The sequence below is a fragment of the Cygnus atratus genome, chromosome 18 (assembly GCF_013377495.2).
Source record: "Cygnus atratus isolate AKBS03 ecotype Queensland, Australia chromosome 18, CAtr_DNAZoo_HiC_assembly, whole genome shotgun sequence".
In the NCBI taxonomy this organism is placed as follows: Eukaryota; Metazoa; Chordata; class Aves; order Anseriformes; family Anatidae; genus Cygnus; species Cygnus atratus.
Genome location: NC_066379.1, coordinates 8,312,547 through 8,334,237, shown reverse-complemented (window position 1 = coordinate 8,334,237; position 21,691 = coordinate 8,312,547). Strand labels below are relative to the sequence as shown.

General features: G+C 43.2%; 1 protein-coding gene across 1 annotated transcript; it reads right to left on the bottom strand.

Moving 5' to 3' along the window:
* Nucleotides 1-20,454: 20,454 nt before the first annotated feature.
* NOG (noggin) lies at nucleotides 20,455-21,126 on the bottom strand. The gene has a single exon (XM_035558902.1). The coding sequence runs from the start codon at nucleotides 21,124-21,126 to the stop codon at nucleotides 20,455-20,457; it is 672 nt and encodes a 223-aa protein (XP_035414795.1).
* Nucleotides 21,127-21,691: the final 565 nt, after the last annotated feature.

The following is a 21,691-nucleotide window of genomic DNA, read 5'->3' as shown; positions in this document are numbered from 1 at the left end:
AAGCCATAATTAGTGAACTCTGAATAACCATTCTGTGTTATGATGTCTAATACTTGTCTTGGCTAATGCAAATACAGGGGAAAGGGTATAATCTTATTTATATGTATCAATGAACTGTATATATGTCTTTACAAAATCCCTGCAGTACTTTTGCCTGCACAATTTAATCTGTGTCACCAAAACTGCACATTAACTGCTTATACTAAGTCGTGCCTTGATTAAAAAAAAAAAAAAAAAAGAAAGGAAGGAAGGAAAAAAAGAGCATGAATCTTATTAACCCTCTTACCAGGCTAATACTTCATTGAAAATCCCCTTGGTTGTAATGGATTTTTCTTTTTATACATACTTTATACCGCACCGTATTACAGTGGCTTTTTATAAACACAGCACATGAGGGTAAGAGCTGGAGCCTCAGTTAGCACTTTTTTGTACCCTAAATCTCTACAAGACTGTTATGTAAATGCTACTATTCAAAAAATAAAAACAAAACAAACGATCAGGGAAATGTTACATTATCACTCCACATACTGGGCTATTGATGGCAAACCAGGGCATGCTATTTGTAGGTCAAATAAAACCCCTTACAAAAAGAATCCATCTTTACCTGGTCAGAACTGCCTCACCACAGTTTATGGCCTGAGTTCAGGAAGCCTTTCAAGTGTATCTTTAAATATATGGCTGTTGTATCAACAGGTCTTAAAGGTTATGCCTTTTCGAAATTTCACTGACTTTAAATGGGATCTTAATACATGCAGAGGTGGTTTTTTGAACTGGATATCCATGCTCACACAGATACTGGACATAACGCTATGCTTAAGACATTTACAATTTTGATTGTAGGGAAATTCAGCATTCCCATCTACCCTTGCATTCACAGCTCTCCTGATACATCCTGCATTGATGGTGCTTACAATACTGTCTGCGCTACACCGTGTTTCCAACAAAGGGAGCAAAGAGAGATTAAGTATTTTTTCATAGATTTTAGGCCAGAAGAGAATTTTTAAAATCTCATTTACTGTAAAGCCCAGCCCAAATAACTGCATGCAATGGAAAAATCATTACCAGCATCTTGTAGAAACTTCAAGGATGTAGTTGTACCCTTTCTGACTAAAACTTCCAGTTTATCCTTCTAAAGAAGCTGCTCACGCACCCCTCATTTTATGGAAATTTGCTTGGGCAATGTTTTGTCAGGTACTTAGTGTAATTGGGAGGGGGAAAAAAGCTATAATAAATCTAGGACTATAAAATCAAGCATCATAAATTAGTTCACCTTGATCAGCTACTGCACTCAATTACTCCAAATGATTACGTTTGCCCCAGGCAATCTTTGCTTTGGCCTTCAAGAACTGCGAATGAGCAGCCGATGGCTCCTTTTCTCTCTTCTCTCTGGATGATTTTTCATTGATCAGAGGATCCTCTACATGTGGGGTGAGCTGCTCTGGACAAGGATGTTTTGCTCTCCTCTGAATGCGTATAGCTCTGTAGTACAGGGGCTGAAAACAGGGTCGCTGCAACTGTGGATGCTCGTGCAGTGGTGGGCACAGACTTTCTGGGCAGCGCTGATGGCAGGAGGAACCACGACCATTTCTGCCTAGGCACGGCTCTGGCACCAGGGTGTGAGTCCGCACTTGACTTCTCAAGGTTATTTTTGCTGTGAAATTGTTTGTTAGCACAAAACACAGTATCTGCAGGGAAAAGCCAAGGGTTTCCAAGCTGTCAGTGGACCTGTCAGAGGTGTGCACCCGTACTGGTATTTTACTGTGTGTGGCTGAAGATTTATTGCTCACTTATGATGGTGACACTAACAACAGCCTTTGATATCCTTGGTGAATTCCCTGGAAACATCTAGATATGTGTCAGCTGCATAATGGTAGCATGAGAAGTAATCTGGAAAGTACTTCAAAACCCCCACACTACTGTGGTGGCCAAACACAGCAACCACAAAACAAAGTTCTTTGGAGATGTATAATTTCCCTACTATTCAATTTTGTACTTCTACCATTTAACAAACAAAAACCACTGAATATGCTGCACTTCACAGACATCATTTAATTGTATCTGTTAGAGCTAATTAGGCTTTGTGTTCAAGCAGTCCCACCAAAGACTTAAAATCCCATCTGACTGGGCACTCTATAAAAACACAGCACCAGACCTTAGCATTTCATAATGTTGGATGAAAAGTGAGTTGCCCAAGGAAGCCTGTAGCTGAACTGAAAATTGAACTGAGCTCTCCCCAAAGGCTGGTGTACTCTTTTTGGAAGAACAATAGGTACCTTCCATTCCGTACTGAGCCTGATGGCATAGACCCATCTGTAGTCTGAGTGTTATCTCCTAACTGTCCTGGGAAGTGAAAGACAATAGCTGGTTCTTTTTCACAGTTTATGGGAAATAAAAAAATCTCTTCATAGTGCTCATGGAACTTTCCACAAGCTGAGATATTCTATCTGCACAGCTATTATTGTAGAAGAAAATACTTCAGGCATTTTCTTAAAAGTTTTAGCATTGCTCGCTCATTTTTCTTTTCTTTTTGCCTTCAATTCCTTTCTGTCATAAGAATAAAAAAAATCCATTGAAAATGGAACATTTTCTTTAATCCTACAAAGAAGGACTATAATTGATTCAACTATAAAATTTATAGGCATGGAATCAATGCTTATTATAGTCAAAACATGCCAGGTCACTTCTCTGTGGCTGCTTTAAAGCTGTTCCGTTAAGTATAATGTCAAGTGAAAATACTTTAGTCTAAACATGAAAAGGTTAGATTATATTTCATCTCTACAGCTCTGCATGACTGTTAGTATCTGATTTCAGGGTTTCACACAGAAGACCCTCCATTGTTTTCTTTGTACCTTCTCTCTAGGGCAAAACTAACTTCTGACAGTCACAGTAAGTAGCTGCTATAATGTAGATATTAATTTAATTGGGAGCTGTATTACTCTTTAAATAGTTCAGACTTTGCCTTTACATTTTGATGGTCATGAAAACAGTAAAAAATTGAGTATGAATAGAGCTTAACCATGGCAATGATGGCAAATCTTTTCAGTCCCTTAATTTTCCTGTTCTCAGACATCTACCTTCAGGGCAAATTGAAACGATGCAAGTGTTATATTCAGCCAGCCACTCCTGTAACAACAGCTCTGCTCTTCTGACTGTATAAAACATTTCTACACACTTAGATTTTGCAGTTAATGTACTAAACTTTTACGCAGACAATTTTTCTAAGCAGCACAGTGTTTACAACTCTTCAGTTGGCGTAAAATAATACAGTAATATAAATATAATTGTGGAACATTTAGCAGGTATATTTATTAGAGAGCAAGATCCAGTCAAACAGAGTAGAGAACCTCAAATTGAGCAGCTTTCCATTTCCTTAGTGCTTTGTTATTTCATCTTCACGGTGTGACTGGCATAGGTGTAATGCTCTGAAACAAAGCTGAGGCCAGCTTGTGACTACACGGTGTGACCATGCTCTGATGCAGCAGCATCTCTGTATTTTAGCTCCTAAGCCAAAGTTTGCTCGTGGCTCAACAGGTGTAATTCTTGTTGAACCAAGCAGGAATTCCACAGTTTTAAATAAAAACAGCTCTTGGCCCATTATCCACTTACGTACACTATGCCCAGGGGCCAAGACACATAGAGCTGACAAGTGATTGGGGGTTCCTCAAGAGCGTGAAGCTTTACTACACAGGATTTAAGTAAAGCAGTGTTTCAGACAGCAGGGAGCACATGCCAGTTTCATTTGTCTGAATTTCGTCACTCAGAATAAAGGCCCTTAAAATCACTAGTCACTTTCCAAAAAACCAAACCTCCAAAATTATAAATCCAGCAGTGTCAAAGCCTAAATAAATACATACGTCAGCTGCCAGGATCCTGGATGTCAGTCTTCAAGGCATGTATTGCCCCAGACTAGTCTGTAAATAATTTTTATTTTTATTCGGGACTTTAAAACCACATCACTAGGGGGCTGGACTTGTGGTTCTTCATTTGCATATTCTATGTTTTGACCTAAATTGAGTTAAATGCAGAGGGAGAAGAAACGAGGGTCAAATTTCATTAACAAAATAAAGCAACTCGTGTGAAATCAACGTCTAGTGATGGAAAAATATGCAACCGAACTAAGCCCTTCACTGGTTATTTAACTAAAACAAGGTCTCCTTAATGACAAACACTCCCATCTTCAACTGCATCACAGACACTAATGGAAAATCTTGGCATCTCTCACTGTATGGGAATATGAGGCAGAACTGGTGAGGACTTTTTTCTGCCATCCCCTTGCCAACTGTACATTCCATCTGACTGAGAATTACTGATAATTTTTGGCAACTTCGTGGCTACAGAGGACTCTTCTGTACAACTATTTATTTATCCAGGGCTTCAGGAATTTATTTTTAACAGAACTTTAAAAAATGCTGTAAACACAAAATACGCTAACTGTGTTAACAAAAGGATTCCTACACCAAGCTTTCTCTTTTTTTTTCTTTTCCAAGCATGCTGTGGGGCCAAGTTGCTTGGTTGGTGTAAGCTGGTAGAGCTGCTCTCACTGTGGTGGACGCCTGCCAAATTTACAACAGTTGAGGATCTTTCCCAGTAAAGCGAAATGTGTATAAAAATCCGAACAGAAGAGAGTATTTAGTTGTATGTATATTCTCTCCTTAGTGGTGGTACCAGGGAGCCTTTTACAGCCATGTCCCTGCAGCTACATAAGGGGCAGAGCCCCTCGCAGAGCTCTGATGGCCTACAGAGAGAGAACAGGCCAAGGACATTATTTGCATTTTACAGAAGAAAACTGGAGGCAGAAAAGCAGTTGACACATGACTGAGAGCATCTCTGAGGCTGTGGCTGTGCCTCGAGGGCAGCCTGCAGACCACCTGAGTGCAGCGGGTGTAAACGTGCCTCGCAAGGCCTGATAACCCACCTGGCACTATGGGGTCCAGCATGATGGAGGCGCTGCTCCAGCCTTCCACGGGTTGCCCCTGGCCACAGCCCTGGCCCTGGGAAGTGAGGGAAGGAAGGAAGGCGGAAGGAACCGCAGGCAGGCAGCACGGTGTCTGTGAGGAGGGGACAGCAGTGACACAGAGCTGAGCTTGCTCGAAGTGGTTTCGAACCGCCTGTTTGTCAGCTGGCTTTTGTCTTCTACCAAACCAGACAGAGCCGACTCCAGCGGAGCCCTCGGCCACCTCTATCGGGGCATGCAGACATACCCAGTTGGATTGTGCAGCTTGTCAAAACCCTCTGACAGCGCCGAGGACGGAGCTCTGGCCTCCTGCGTCCCCATCCAGAACGCAGCCTACTATTCCCTAAATGTCCTGGAAAATCTCAGGACCAGATTAGAAACTATTACTTTCACCACAAAAAATTCAATGACAACTTTTTGGTTTTCAGTGACAGAAAGCTGAAATGTTTTAGTTTTGAACGCAGTTCTTCCCCTCCGCTTTTGGGTACTGAAAACCAAAGAATTTTTACAAGCAAACCTGATTTTTTCCTGGTTTGAGCAGAAAGCATGCTACCCAATCAGAGCCTCACAATATTTTCAGAATCTGAACCTGAACATTTTCAGATGTACTCCTGACAGAAAAAAAAAAAAAGCCCAATTTTTGACAAGACCAACCTTTCATTAAAAATCGCAGCAGAGGAGGCAATTCTCTCTGTTTCCTTCCCCTTTGCCACCAGCCCTGTGGGCAGTGCGGAGGAAGCACGAGGCTGTCCCAGCAGCACCGCTTGAGCACAGCGTTGGGAGGCCAGCAGCTGGGCACAGCACTGCCATGGCCCCGTGTCCACACCAAGCTGCCTCGCACGCGGCAGGTTCACCGGCCTTGGCCTCCTCGGCCTCGGCTCCTCAGCAGCTCTTGCCTCCACAGGGCGGTGGGTGAGCACCACCGGGTGCTGCTGCAGCACACGGCGAGTCCAGCACAGGCAGGATGGCTGGGCCTTACCCCCGGCCTCCTTGAAGGGTTGGGCAGTGCGTTTTTTTGCACTCATTTAACTTTCAAGGACTCCTGAACTATTTTTGGTGCATTGTTACAAAGTTTGTGTGAAAATTTGGAGCAGGATTTAGAGCAAACAAGTCAGGCAGTAAGCAGGCGGTTAACGGTGCTCTGCCTCTCCTATGCTCCACTGCAACCAGGAACATGAAACTCCTCAGTCAGGATTCCAGCTTGTCTACCTGACTTGACTGAAGCTGGGCAATAGAGCTGGCTCTGCTTTAAATCTCCTGTGTTCGGTTTTCAAGTCAGTCAACGTTACCTTTGCTTTAAATTAAGAGTACATGCACAGACTATGACTGAAGCTCAGCACAATAACCGAGCGAGCCATGGCTGCACCAGCACATGCCTTAGTGCTGAGTAGCATGGAGGCTGGCTCACACGGGGCTGTGTCGATCTGAAGCAGGAAGAGCATTATCTTACAAAGGAAAAAAAAAATTAAATAAAATTTCTCCTTTAAAAGATTTAATTATTTTTAAATGTAAAATAAAATATCTATAAAGTAACCCAAAGAAATTAAATGTTCCCTTTGAGGGAAATTCTCTCTTTTAAAAATTATCCCTTTTTCTAATAAACTAGTAATTTATGTAATCCTTATAAAACCACTAACACTCATTCTTCTATTTTTAAATAACATTGGAGAGTTTTCCCAAGGCTTATTTTATTTTTATGAGATGGATTAAAAGTCATGATGGGCCAGATTCTTCCCCACGTCTATCTGCGGACAAGTAACACGCTCCTGCCATAATCCCAGGGACTAGAAGCTACGGATGCGTCGATGTGCCTAATTTACACCACTCCATTGGCTGCCCGGGAATAATAGCAGGCTGACAGATTCACTGCTGCGAATGCAACACCATCTGATCTGGAGATTGCTGAACAAGCCATAAATCAAGGGATCTTTATGTCTCTAGACAAACATTTCAAGAAAAACAAGGCTAAAGGTTCTCTATAAGGAGCTATTTGTCCTATCCAGTCTTAATATTTTTATTTCTTCACAACGAGCCTGCATATGGTGATTTGTCTAGACTGCCCAGATAGAAGGAAGCTTTATCCTTTCAAAATGAGTTCATGCCGCATCCCTATTTTTTACCCAGAAGAGGATGATGGGAAGAAACTGCGGCTGAGTCCCCATGCTTCCTGGGGCTCGTTCTTCCAGGGTTACTGGTGTGCTCCAACACATACCTACACGTGCAGAAAGCGTAATCCATCCAGAATTAACTGCACAACCATGACTTAACAGTGCTTTAGTTTTGGATGCAGTTTAAATTGCGTATTAAGCGCAGCAAGGCTGGGTGAATGCACGGTACTCGTAACAAGACAGCATCTTAGATGGCACTGCAGACACAAAGCGAGGGGAGCACAGCATCCTTGCACCACTCAAATGAGCGGTGCATGAAGCCTACTCAGATAAGCAAATCCCTCCCGTGCTCTCATACTTTCCCTCTGCCCCTTATTTCTCACTCAAATAATTCAGATGTTTTAGCCCTTCCAGACAAAACTGGACCTCCAAATTAAAATGTCATCTGTTAGTAAAGAAACCAAGCTATGTTTTTCATTCCTGAGAAAGGACTCACTTATGCTTATAACTATAAGTTGCTAGTGATTAAGCAACTGGTATATTTTCACACTCATTAAAAGAAACATGGTGTGTTCGCTTTTCTAAGAAAAGGCATCTTGTTTGTAATACTGTAATACATTGGGAACACCTTCTAATTGGCTTCTAGTGCCCCTTGCCAAAATTCAGACACAAGTTTGTTTATTTACACAAGGAAAAAAATAAAACATTGTATAATTAGTTGAGCAAAGGACTCCTAAATTCAGCAACTCGGAGGTATGCAAAACTGACAAACTTTTTAAGATTCCGTTTTGGTTTATGAAATATCTCAATAGGTAGCCCAGACTGCATCATGGCTATTGTAGCAATGTGCTGCTCAATGTGCTGTTTGTGTTGAGATGGAAAACTTTGACGTTTGATTTTTATGCAAGTCAATTAACTTGTTTTTTAAAACTGTAAGGGCATGCTTTGCAAATAAGATTACTTACTATAAATTATGAGAACATAGGGCTCCATTCAGACAAAAATGTTACACACCCCTTACACATGCATAAGTCTGCAGAATATAGTTCTGCACCCTGACAACCTATTCAGCTAGGGGTAGGAGCTTATTTTGGTCTATTCCATGGGGGCCTTCCTAAAAAGATATGAACAAAAGGGGATAGAGACTTAATTAGAATGTCTCTCTACACCCCACCTTCCTTTGCACCACCCAGGCAATTCCTACAGGCCAAAACCTCTCCTTATGTGGTGAAGGAAGAATTTCTTTTTTCAGTTAAGTCAGCCCACAGTAGAATTAGCAATGGTATGTCCCCCTAACCACAGTACAGACAGACATTTGGCCATTCCCACCTGTGAGTTCTGCTCTCAACACTCATGCTTAGGCATGGTCTCTTGACTGACTGCAGTCATGCCCATCTGGTAACATAACGCCCATTGTGCTTGGCCCCAGCTCAGATGGGACCCTTAAACCAAGACAGCAGGGAAAAGCTGTCCCTGGAAGAAACAACATTGAGCAACAGAACCGACACGCGACTAGCACAAGTGAAGATGCCAGGGGTATTGCAGCCGGCAAGAATCGTTTTCATTTACTGCAATAGGCATTTAGTCAAGACTTCTCGCTTGCAAAACAGATTCTTCGATGGGTGCACGAGAGCTCAGGATGTCTATTTGGCATTCAAAACACAACATAAAGAACTGCAGATATGTACTTGGGGCCTGAAGGCAACCACAGTGCCAATACATACACAAAGCAAATCCAGAGACAAGTATGAGTCAGAGAAAGAAAAACTGCAGAATTTTGTCCAGGTCCTTTCCACTTTTACACATGCAGAGAATCTTCACCTAAGCAAATCATCCCATTGATTACATATGTGAGGAAGAATTACTTGCATGGAGAAAGGTTACTGGATCTGGGCCCTGCTCTATACATGTTGGGATAAAAAGCCAACTCTTACTAAGTCCAAGATTCGCTCCTATTAGTTCTGAATATTAGGTTAAGGCACAGGAGACCACACAGCAGAGCATTTTGTCTTCCTTGCCAGTCTGTCTAGGTAATGAAGTCATTTTTATTTGAGTTTGATGTTAGATTGTTGGTTCTAATTTAAAGTCTACACCACAGATAGTCCGTAGTGCAGATTACTCATTTCCTTGAAATGTCTTTTACCTATACAAAAAAGTTAAAAACAAGGAGAGAAGCCTGAGAGGATTAAGGGACAAATGGCTCGCCTCCTCCCCTGGAAACATTCTGGGAGAACCCTTCCCCAGCCTGTTTGCTATTAGAGCTCATTTTCAGCTTTGAGTGGCAGCTTCTACCCTTCGAAACAGTTACACACATTCTCAGGAACACTTGTGTGCACATTCACGTTTAGAAAATGACTTTCAGACAAAAGACCTTCCAAAGTCAGATTCCCGTTATTGTGTTCAGAATCAGGGAAGATGCTAGTCTGATTTGAAATCGGCCATGTCATGTACCAGAACTGACCTGCCACGTAAGGGAAGATACCTCCCATTCATCAGGAGAACCAGCGTGGCTACGTGCCTCTGAGCAGCCTTACAATGTCGGGTCAACTGTTGTTACTGGCAAGACACTGCTGTGGAAAGCCTGCAAGAGAATCAGGGACTCATCACTACCAGTATGTGTTGCTATGGACACCATTGAAGAAAAGCAAAATCATTTGAGAAGGAAATAAAAGACTCTTTTCCACCAATAGTGACAGGCACTCTAATAGGTTAGTGATCCTGGTGGAATGCTAATCAACAGCACATAGAGACTTGGAAGTCATGCAACTTTTAATATGCCTAGCGAAGGAGTATAGAAGTAAATTCATGTAATACATGGCTACGCACACAGGATTTATTCTAATCCTTAGTAGTGAAAACACAGGCATCAAATGTTAATGCCATGGATAAATCAGATAGTATTTCTGTCTTACAAGTCTTTCCTCTCCAGGATCTCAGCTGCAAGCCACATTCACCTGAAGAGCTCATCCGCACAGTTCCACTGAACCAAACACTGAAACGGAGCTGGACTCCTTGCCTGCACAGAAGTGAACAGCTTGCCCGACACCAGCAAAGCTCTGCTGATTTACAGCAGCTATGGATCTGGCGTCTCATTTGAGCTGTGAGACAATCTAATTTTTCCATTCCTCACAGCTCTGGTGGATAATTTAAATAAATGCTTGGAGGCCACCAAAAATAATACATTTTCAAAATTTTTGCTGAACTGAAAAGTAAGAAATACTGGTTTAGCACTACACAAAATGTTGTGCTCAATCTTAAAGAGTTTAATCTTGAATGAGATGGGATTTTTGTCTTACATAACTTAAAAAGGAATGGATTTTTTGTAATAGAATTGAATAAGAACTTGGAAAATGTAAAACCATTTAAAATAAAAAAAAAATAATCAACAGGTATTACTCTGAAAACATCAAAACAAAATATGTAGATTAAAAAAAAAAAAAAGTTTAATGATTTCCAAGCTGGAAAGCAGTCACATTTTTCAGCTCATATTTTCAGTCATATTTTTCAGATATGAATCTGTAAAATGTTACATTGCCACTAGGTCACCATTTTTGCCCCAGGAAAACTGTTAAAATATTTTTCACAGCTGTACGAGTAGATAAATCCATTGACCTCAGTAACATGATTCGCATGAGCAGGGCCAGGAGCATTTACTGTTTTAACAGAACCTAAAGTACTCCAAGCAATTTACAGCAGAGATAGAGAAACAGGGGCATTTTCTCAAATCTAATTCAATATAATTTCATTTGCAGTACAATGAAATGAATTCAAAATACTAAGAAGAGGGACAAGGGTTACAGAATAAACTGGAGGGCTGCTCAGTAAAGGCTAAAGGGCAGCAAAATAATTTGAAATTAATATTTGATTCACGCATTGCAGGTACTTTAGCAAAAATAATGCTCAAGAGTATCTGAGGCAGGAGAAAAAATGGGGATGATTGCAATAGGTCTCTTTAATACCTGCAGTAGAACTATTCAGGAATTCAAGAGCTTCAGATCTATTACTCAGTGCCATGGTAAAGCTTTTTTTGTCTTTCAAAGAAAATTAGGTTTACTAGACTGTGCTGCCTATGTGTCTGTATTCTCTCTCAGTTATGAATATTAAATTCCTGATGGTGATAAAGAAACAAACAAACAATAGCTATACTGGGAAGAGAGATCTAGTAGCTCCCACTACGAAGGTAAGCTCAGCTGTTATTAAAAATCAGGGAACTACCACTGCCAGTGGGACAGCCGGACAGGCCGGGATTCAGGACATGCCTCTCAGAGCACAGCTCAGCTTATTCGGAGTTGATGTCACCTGGCTTGCAGCGCGCAGCAAGACAACGCGCCCCAGAAATGGGAGGGTCAGGGTAGTGCTGTCCAGGTTTGGCTCCAGATCGATTTGGCAAACGAGCTCCAGAAATTTGCTTTCAAGACATAAATCCACAGGAAACCAGGTTTCACATGTTCCATGGCTTAATATATTATAAATATTGCTATTTCCCCTCAGTGTTCAAATTATTGTTTCCAATGAGCAGCGCAGCAGGTCATTAGAGGTTACAGCAATAGCTGGCCCAGACTCGACCACAGGAAGACACCTCGCACACTTGGGAAATACATACATTGCATCCTGCTCTGATGGCAAGTCTGCACAAAAAAGAGAAGCCTCCTGCTGCTGCCAGCTAAGAGTTTTCTTCAGAACAAGTGGCAGCACAATGCACAGACACTACAGATCCTGCTGCAAGATACTGACAGGGATTGTTATTCCAGATATTGTAATTAGCAGTGAAATACCTGTTTTGTTCGGCTCCTTAACACCACTGCTTTACGCTATGAAGTGACCAAAGGCGTATGTTTAATTGCAGACTTTCATGTCAGCTCTGGCAAAATTGCAAATTGCAATTCCTGGAAGTTCCTCATGAGTTCAAGAATGGGCAGTATAGCTTCAGAATCCATTTATTTTACAGAAAAAAAAGGATGACCAAAAGAACCCACATTTTGCTTTGCTTTTACAGAAAGCTAAGGAAATTCCATCAAGCTAAACTCACAAAAGAAAACTTGCAATTTCATAAAACATCTGCTATTTGGTCAAAAAATATTTTAATCACAATATTATGAGCACCTCCAGGGAGGATATGTTAACAGACAAAGAGAAACTTCACTGACAGCTAATTACTCTGCTAAAGGCAGAAAACTTTTAGGCAACAAGAAATAGAAAAAGGGACTTCTGAAAATACTTCCTTTATTTTATAAAACTGAGATCTCTGATCAGTATAAAATATGTGTATCTAAGTCAATACATCTATCCACTCCATCTGCAGGAGCTGATGGAGAGCTGAACTAAGAAGGGAGGGGACTCAGGCACTCCTTCAGCCTGTGACGGCAGCACCCACACTGGTGGGAGGCAGGAGGAGGGAAAAAAGTGACGAGAGGGTAACGCTGCCTGAGCTCTACCTCCCCCATCCTCCCTTTTTCCCTACAAATCCACCCTGGCAGAAGATATGGCTTAGAATCTCATTATTTTGCTTTATGATTTCTCTTGCCTGTGAGAAACTTTAAATCCACTTCTTTTTCTCAGGGTTTCAGAGTTAAAAGATTTGAAAATGGGATTTTCTGCAGCTCCCAGGGAAGTTATGTACCTAAATCCCACATTTTTTAGTGTGCATCTATCTCTGTCGGCTCTTTTTGATTTTTATTTTTTTGAAAATCTTACATTAACCAACTATAACCTTCATGGTATCAGATACAAACTTCAGCAGTAAGGCTACATCTGTTGTTTTTCACTGAGTGGAATATAATCATTGACTCCTACTAGGATGTATGAATGTCAGCAACCAAAACTCAAAACATTGTGTGTTGTTTTTTTTTTTTTTCCCCAGTAGGTGTCTGATTGTTGAATAAGATGCCGCATCTTACGCACCCAGTCTTGAAAATGTTAACCTGAAAATCTGTTGGCATCTCTCAAAAGCTGAAAAGTAAGAGAAACCTAGTCTGGCTGTCTGAAAAGTTTCATTCAGATTGCTTTAAATATTTTGTGGATGATTACAGTCTGAACATTTGACTACATGCCACTTCATTAGACTTACCCGTTTTTTTGTTCATACGATAGATGGGAAATTAAAAATGATCTATTTAAAAACTCTGATATTTAATTTCCCATAAGATATGAGAGATATTCAGGGCAGTGTCTGGAAAAAAATTAGGATAATAAGGTGTATAAATCTCTGCTTCATTTGAAACAAAGCATAAAAGCCAACCCCACATTAATTTTTTTGCTGAAAGAACTTCAATAAGTTTTAAAGTAAGTGTTTCATTTACTGCCACATGCCACACATACATGGCAAACAGTTTATACAAACCACAACACTCAGCTGTTCCTGGTTAGGTAAAACAGCCCTCCCCTGAACACCCAAGCTGCTCTCGGTTCCCTCGGGACTCTCCGCTGTAGGGTGCTGGGAGAACTTACATAGGGGTTTGACTTTAATCGGGTGAAGAGTCTTTCAGGGGAAGTACTCGTGACGCCCAGGTTGAGTGTGTGGTTAGGATTTTGTTGGCTCAGACCAAAGTGCTCTGCATGAGCTATCACACGTCACTATCCCTGGCCTGGTGGTCTAGCAGTAATGCCTTCTGTGCATAGTTCTTAGTGAACCTCGTTGACTTTTCAGCTAACTAGGAGAATGCTCCACCGTGTATACATGCAACGTCAGATCTGGCTCCAGGAAGCTACCCGGTGAAAAGGGGCTCTCCACATCCTTCTGAAGCCAACAGCCTATGAGTAGACACAGCAAGACAGAGAATAGGTACCTTAGAGTTCCTAAGGCCACAGAAAAGATTGGTAATGTAGCACTTAAACTTAATTTAGGGCTTGACTATAACTAAGATAGTACAGCTTATTTACAAAACCGTCAAGGTTCAAGTCAATGACCTCATTTATTGTGCATGTACTACCTACAAAACAAAATTTTAGCCACTTATTCCAAAAGGACATGATGAACTTGGAAAGGCACTCAGTTTTTAGAGATATTATTTCAGATGTCCTCACTGGCCTATAAAGTCCCCCAAATAATTTATGCATGTTTACAATTATATATATGCACTATTTTTTAGTCTTCTGTTGCTGTATGAAAGACATAAAGTGCCCTTGGAGGGTCAAATCTATGCAAAGGTCAAAATAAAACTGACTAGATATGTAGTATCTCTAAAAGTCCAAAGCAAACAAGGAGTGGGAGTGAAGGAAAATATTTTCTGCCCATTTTTCACTCACAGACAATATTATGAAGTGTTTGGAATACCAGAAGGTTCATTTTGAAACACAGGAGTGATGTTTACACCAGCCCTTATATAAATATGTGTTGGTTTTATGTACTTGTTTTTCCTAATACTTGAAGTTAAACTCAGCTTATGTACTGCTGAGAAAAGGTGCTGGCTTTTTTTATTGCACCAAACAGGTACAACACAGCAGCTTGGCAAGCATATTCTGAATCACAGCCTGTTCCGTCCTTTGTACAGTGAAATGTGTGGTCAAAGAGCTGCATGACTGGGGTGCTATGCAAGGGTAACCTCTTACCTGAGCCTGGCAAAGTTGCACCACCTTACCTAAAGCAGACCAACCCAGCAAACAGAATGTATGATTAATATAAGATTAATTTACTGGAAAATAATTTGCACTGCACTGTGTAGCAGACACTCCTGATTTAACAGCAGAGTAGGCCCTTGCGTTTGCTGCATCCTCCTCTGGACCATGGCTTGCCATCCAAGCCAGGTAAAAAGATGCCAGGTGTAGGTCAAGTATAAAGATATTACTGTGTGAGAAGGAAAATGCTACATACTATTAGCATTGTATCCATATAAGGGGCTATACTGCTTATATTCTCCAATGTTAACCCCCACCCTCTGCTCAAGCAAACAAACAAACCCCCCAGACAATACACCCTTATTGCTACTAAATCACAAACAGATCAAAGGTCCTCATTCCTGTTTCATTTTGCTCTTTTGATTGAGAAACCTTGCAAGCATGTCAGTTCTGGTGGTGGCTTTGTGATCTGGATCCTGCTTGGTAGGATCTACGCTGAGACCAACAACTCATTCTGCACAGCCCACGATGCAGGCATCAGATGACTGTGGCTTTCAGTTACTACCTCTGGACTGAAGCCAGAAGCCTAGCGGTGAAAAGCTCTTTATACCATTACCAATCCCTCGAGCCACCCAGTCCTTCTCCATTGCATACAGGTTTTTAGTGTTGTGCCTTAAGAACTGTTCTGGTTCTGAGTAACGTTCTTTGTGATGGGAGTCTTGCCACTCCCCCTCTCATGAGGGGAAAAAAAAAATACAAGGAGGGAGTGTGAAACCTATTTTCAAACTCTGTTATGATTATCTGATGCAGCTCGCACTCTTGACTCTCTAAGAGAGAGACGAGATTCCTGGGGAATCTCTGCCTTAGGTGAGGAGCTGAGATGTGCGTGCCTTCGGTCAGTGCTGCTGGCTCTAGCTGGTGGGAGCTCTTGCAGCTCTTGCATCGGTGCAGCCGCACAGTGCCAGAGGAGGCCCTTACAGGGACGCCTGCTCAGCTTTCCGGGACATCTGCAGGCTGCCTGGGCATAAGCACATGCGCAGGTTGGTCTGGTCCTGAGCACTGCTGCAGACCCATACTTAAGGGCAGCATAAATACATCCCAGTGAGGGCAGAGGGCTCCACCAGTGAGCCCCCAGAAGGTCTCCTCTCAGCTGCTTTCCACCCGCAGTATCCACCTAGGGAGCTAGAGGCTAAATACTGCCACCACTGCCGTGCCTGTCCTGCCGCTCACCAAAGTGAGAGGCTCACTGTGAAATCGCACCCATGCAGATTTTTCTTTCAGTACCGTTTCCCTCAAACTCTTCAGAAAGCACATCACATACAGCTGCAGCAGCTTTTCCCGACGCAGGACTAGCTGCAGGAGACTTAACAGTAATACATTGGTACCCAGCCTTCACGAAAGAGCGCTGTAAGCTGCTGATCCTGCAATAACACCTCTACGGATTTAGAGTCTTTAATGTTGATTGCTGAATATTTCTGTTCCCCTCTGAACCATTCCAACAGTTGTTTCAAGCAAATGTATTCATTCCCTTCATTTTAACCATTGGAGCTTCTTGCTGGGAGCAAGGAAGAGGGAATGAAAGGGTCTCTTCAAATTTGCTGTAGCTGCTCTCTTAAAAGAGAGCATTGACATAGATTCTGCAGCTCTCGTGTGTAGTAAGGCTCCCAGAGGACTTACACGCACAGAAAGACTGCAGGATCCTTGTGGGTACTGCAGGAAGAGTGTGGCTATTCTCCTCCCCACGCGATGAGAGTATCGTATCTATTCCTAGCATGGATCTACCAGGTGGCAGCATTCCCCTGCCAACATACCTTTGGTTTGGCTTACCTTGAAAGCGATGATGTTACATTATATGATGACGTCATTATATTTATTTCAACTTTCAGTGAAGATTCCTGGCAAATCTCCGAGCTGGAATATCTTCTTTTTAATGGATCCAAGATCCAGCCAACATGGTGCAGATTACATTTACATAACACAACCCAAGTAAGGTGAACTGCTAGGAATTTTTTAATGGCTGTTGACGTTACTAAATTAAGATTATTTCTCTGTTAAAACTATGGAAGAGGAAAAACTTGTCCAGTATTTATACAAACACTACTGCTCTAATTTCTGGCTGTAGTTATTTTTGTGATGACTACACCATGCACTCAGGCAATCTCGAGAATATATCTTTGTAGTGGTATTTTGAAAAGGATAAAACAAATCAAATATATTTTTTCACTTAAGTACAAGTGCAAGGACACCACCCTTTAATGGCACGTATAACAGTTTTCTGAGTCGGTTCGTTTTCTGCATACTTTCTGGACTAATTTTGAACGAGCTTATTACAAACTTTTGGACAACTTACCTCTGGTCTATATTTTCATCCTTTCATCAGCCGTGTTGCTTTTGGCACTTTCAAATTAGCCTACAACACCATACCTTTCAAGATGTCACATGCTTTTTCTGATAAACAGAAGTATAAGGCATTTGAGAATGCTGCATAAGCTCCTGCTCTGCACTGGCAAAGATAATGCCTTGGGTGCTAAGTCCGGTACCACCAAGGAACCCCACCCCAAACAGTGGGGCTTACTCCACCAGATTTTGAATTAATATGCGGGATGAGAGCACACATTATTCTGGACAAAACTAGCTACAGAGACAAAGGAGGCAAGTCCTGTACACTCCTCCTAAGGAACTACGGCACATAGGTTAACGGACTCACCCGAGGTTATACGTTCTGTGGGGGAGGTGGAAATTAATGAAAATTTCCAGCGTTACACTTTAAGACACTAAAATTGCAAAAGAAACCAAAGAGTAACTAAAAGCTCACTTTCAACCTTTCCCTTCTTTTTTCTTCCCCACAGTGGTCTCTGTGAGGTCTTATGATGCCACTACAAAGATGAGCAAACAAAAATTGGCTGTGTTATGAATTGATTTCAATTTAAAAGAGCCATAATTCAATTTTGCTTTAAAAACATATTACAAAATCTAATATTAAAAAGATTTGCATAGAAACATTCATCAGAAAGATATTTTATTTGTTTGGCTTGAAACACTTCCACTACAAGCCAAACATTTCAACACTAGGGCAGGAGGACCAGAAAGTGAACCTGACCAGAAACAACAGTGAAAACTACTAGTTTATTTTTGCTATACCAGCTGACAAAATTTAGTTATTTATTTAAAAAAATAAAATAAAATCACAGGCTCTGTGGATGGTGAAACTTGATTTTTTTTAACCCAAAATATTCTTGTAAATGTATTAGTACCAGGCCATTACTAGTTGAGAAAGGCTGTATGTCCGTATACCTCCCTGACTGCAGTGACTACCAGGTTAAGAAACCAGACAGATATGGTGATAGATATACCAACAACACACTTATTTGACACTCACGTAACACCCACAAACACACACATCTCTGCACACGTGAAGTTTAAAATCCTCAAGCAAACAGGCAGAGGTGGTTTCCAGATGAAGCCTCTGTTTGCCCCATTGCTCGGATCACAGACAGATAAATCACTGGGTGAGTCCCCTCCCTATGTAGTGGGAATATTACTTTAGTAAAGTTTGCTAATGGGGCAAAGGACCTTGTATTGTAATCCAGTGACATTTTCAACCTTCGGAGAACTTTTGTTGACATTCCCGAGTCCCTGGCTGCCATCCCAGCATGAAATAGTTTCTGTTCACATAATTCTCGTGTTTACCAGTCATGAAAAACTCTTGCTTTTGGCTTTTTTTTTTTTTTAAATAAACTTTTTTTTTTGCAAGTGAAACTCTGTCTAAAAAAATATTGGCCCCAGGCATAGAAGGTTTTGCATAAATTCATATGTGATGAATGGCTGATTTTAATGTTATTTGGGTATTTGTCAGAACCTAACAAATATACATGGTAATGGTGGTTCATAAACTTAAACATCTCAATATCCCCTTTCTTCTAGAAATAAATTACGTTTGTTTGCCCTGCCTGGAGTCCTAAGGTAGCCGACATTAGGAATATTTTAAATGTGATCATCCATCCAGCATGTCTTTCAGGCGCCACGAAGATTAAATGAAAGAATCATAAGATGAAGGTCTTTAACTTTTAATCCTTTTACAATGAACCCTTAGATAGACATGGGGGCAGGGTGCCTTCTATGTGAGTAATAATGCCTCTGTTCCTCTTCACTAGGTTAATGAATACCCTAAATGTCCCAAGATCTGATTTTTTTTTCAAACTATTGAAATTAAAAGCAAAAGAGACGGATGGTAAAACGTACCGAAAGAGTGCAAGAGGGAATGAATATGCATTCAGAGATACGCGAAACAGAGGAAGCAGGGCTGGGCTGTGTCAATGAAAGCCCCACGGGTTACAATAATTAGCATAGATTCGCTGGGAGGTTTTTTTTTTAAAAAAAAAGTTTTTTGATTCCAAGATAAATAAGGAAAAGGCTGTTTCTGCACTGTCAGGCAGCCTTTGAAGAGCACGTGGCGAGGCTGTTTGTGCAGTCGCTATCTCCCAGATACTACCGGCGGCTCCGGCAGCCCGCACGAGCCGAGCGCTTCGCTCACTGCGCCGGGGCCTCCCCGCGGCAGCCCCGCAGCGCCCAGCGGAGCCCGGGGCCGGGGGCGGTGGGGCCGGGGGGCTCCGGGCGCTGGAGCCGGGGCAGCGGCGTCCCGGGCCGGGCCGTGCCGAGCCGGGAGGCGCCGGGCCAGCCGTGCCGTGCCCCTACGGACCATGCCGTGACCGGGAGGATGCCCCGGAGGCCGGCGGGTGCCCGCAGGGTTCCCGGGTTGCCTCCGGCCGGGGAGGCTGTGCGAGGCTGTGCGAGGCTGGCAGAGGATCAGGCTAACGCCGTGTGCGCGCTCTGCAACCCCCCAGAGCCCAAGGGTCAAGTTTCAGCAGTGTCCCACCACAATGGTAGGTGTGAAAGACACGTGTCCCGCTGTAAATGAAATGTCAAGCGGTTACAAAAAAAAAAAAAAAAAAAAAAAAAGCAGCAGCCCGAGGCCGGCGGGCGGTGCGGGTCCGCCCTAGGGGCGCGGCGGGCAGCGGGCGGCCTCACGCGGGGCGAGCGGGAGCCCCCCGGGGCGCTGCGGGGCTGGGGGCGCCGGGGGGGCCCTGCTGCCCTCCGGCCCCGGCCCCCGGCACGTTCCCACCCCCCCGGCGCCCAGCGAGGGGAGAAGAAGGTGGCCCGTGTGTGTGTCCCCCCCCCGGGGGCGGCCCGAGCAGAGAGCAAACAGACTGCGGACGGCTCGTGTTTTAGTGGTTGACTTTAATTCTGCGCTGCGCTTTTACTACAGGGATATAAAGAATAAATAGCAGATACTCTTCATTTACATAGGATAAAGTCATTCAAACTGTTCTCTCTATTTACAATAACATTGTGCTCTAGGCGTTTATTCTTTTTTTTTTTTTTAATCTAAAGTCCATAAGGAGGAAGAAGAAACACACACACACACGCTTTCCGTATAATGGAAAATAGCTTTAAAACGTTTTCTTATCAAAAAGTCTGGTTTGTATTTTTTAATCCTTTTATTAAAAAAAAAAAAAGAAAACACAACAACAACCCCAACCTACTTCGCCAAAGCGAAGCAACTTCTCTCTGGAATATAAATACCAAAAAAAAAAAAAGATACATTAGCAACGATCAGGGTAATAGTCTTAAAAATACAGTAGACGCTGATTATTTCACGTATAATACTGACCTTTTAATAGTATATTAAAACGGTGCCATATATACACACAATATACATTCTCCTACACGTTACAGTGCATTACAACGTTAACCAGAAAGCAAGTGTCTTTTATTTTTGTTGCAGCAAAGGTCCACGTGAGTCCGCCAGGCAAGGGGCGAGAAGGGCGAGGGGCAGCCCTAGCAGGAGCACTTGCACTCCGAAATGATGGGGTACTGGATGGGTATCCATGTGCACCTCTGCCCTCCCCGACGCTGGCACCTCCACCTCAGGATCGTTAAATGCACGGACTTGGCAGGTTTGCAAACCATGCCTTCTGGGACTGAACAAGACCTTTTACTGTAGCAGCTGCCCACTTTGACGTACCGGGGCCAAAAGCGGCTGCCGAGATCGTTCCACGTGTATAGGACCGGGCAGAAGGTCTGGGACCAGAGCCACATCTGCAGCTTCCTGCGCAGCTTCTTGCTCAGCCTGTGCTTCTTGCCCGGCTGCAGCCCGTCGTAAAACTCCAGCCCTTTGATTTCGCTGGGCATCGCTCCCGAGGGTCTCTGCCTGAGCAGCAAGTCCAGCTCGGCTAGATCGTCCACCCCGAGCCGGTCCTCGGGCAGGGAAATAGCCATAAAGTTAGGGTCGAAGTGTCCGCCCATGAGGTTCCTTAGCAAGGTCTCGTTAAGATCCTTCTCCTTGGGGTCGAAGATAGGGTCCGGGTGCTCGATTAGATCCACCAAGGGCAAGTTGTCGCTGGGAGCCGGTCGGATGTGCAGATAGTGCTGGCAGGCGCCTTGATCTAGCCGGAGACCCAGCAGAACCACCAAGGCGTATATAGTCACAAGGCACTGGGAATGATCCATCCTTGGGAGACCGGTGGGGGGGGGGAGAGGGGGGCTGGGTTCACCAAACGGCAGGGGAAGAAGGTGCGAGCAAATGCATCAGAAAACTTGTACGGGGATATCCAAAATAGCGTGTCTTTACGGGGGATCCCCTCCGCTCCCCGCGCCACCAGCAAAGACGGCCCCCGAATATGCCAGGAGAGCAAGCCCCCTGCAAACACGCTCTCTTGCAAGCCTCTCTGTAAAATTTCTCCTGGTGGAGCCGCTCCAAAATTCTGCCGCTGCTGCTGCTTCTCTTCGCCCTCCCCGGGCAGGGGAGATGCCGCTTTTTGTTGCGAATTCTGCTCGCTGCTGCAGCTCCGCGTCGTCTGCCCGTGCGTGTGGAAGAAGTTGTTGCCGATTCTTCCTCCCCGTTCCTCTCCGCCGTTCGCAAAGCAGCCTCCTCAGCAGCAACAGCAGCCACGCACGTTGGCACCAGTTTGTCTGCTTTGCAAGGACCCAAAGCCTTTAAATTTCCTGCACTTTCAGCTTCATCTCCATGGAAACCACAGACTCTCTTCTAACCCACCCCACCCCCCTTAAAAAA

Excerpts from the sequence above, each read along its gene's own strand:
- NOG (XM_035558902.1), bottom strand. The coding sequence starts at position 21,126 with ATGGATCATTCCCAGTGCCTTGTGACTATATACGCCTTGGTGGTTCTG.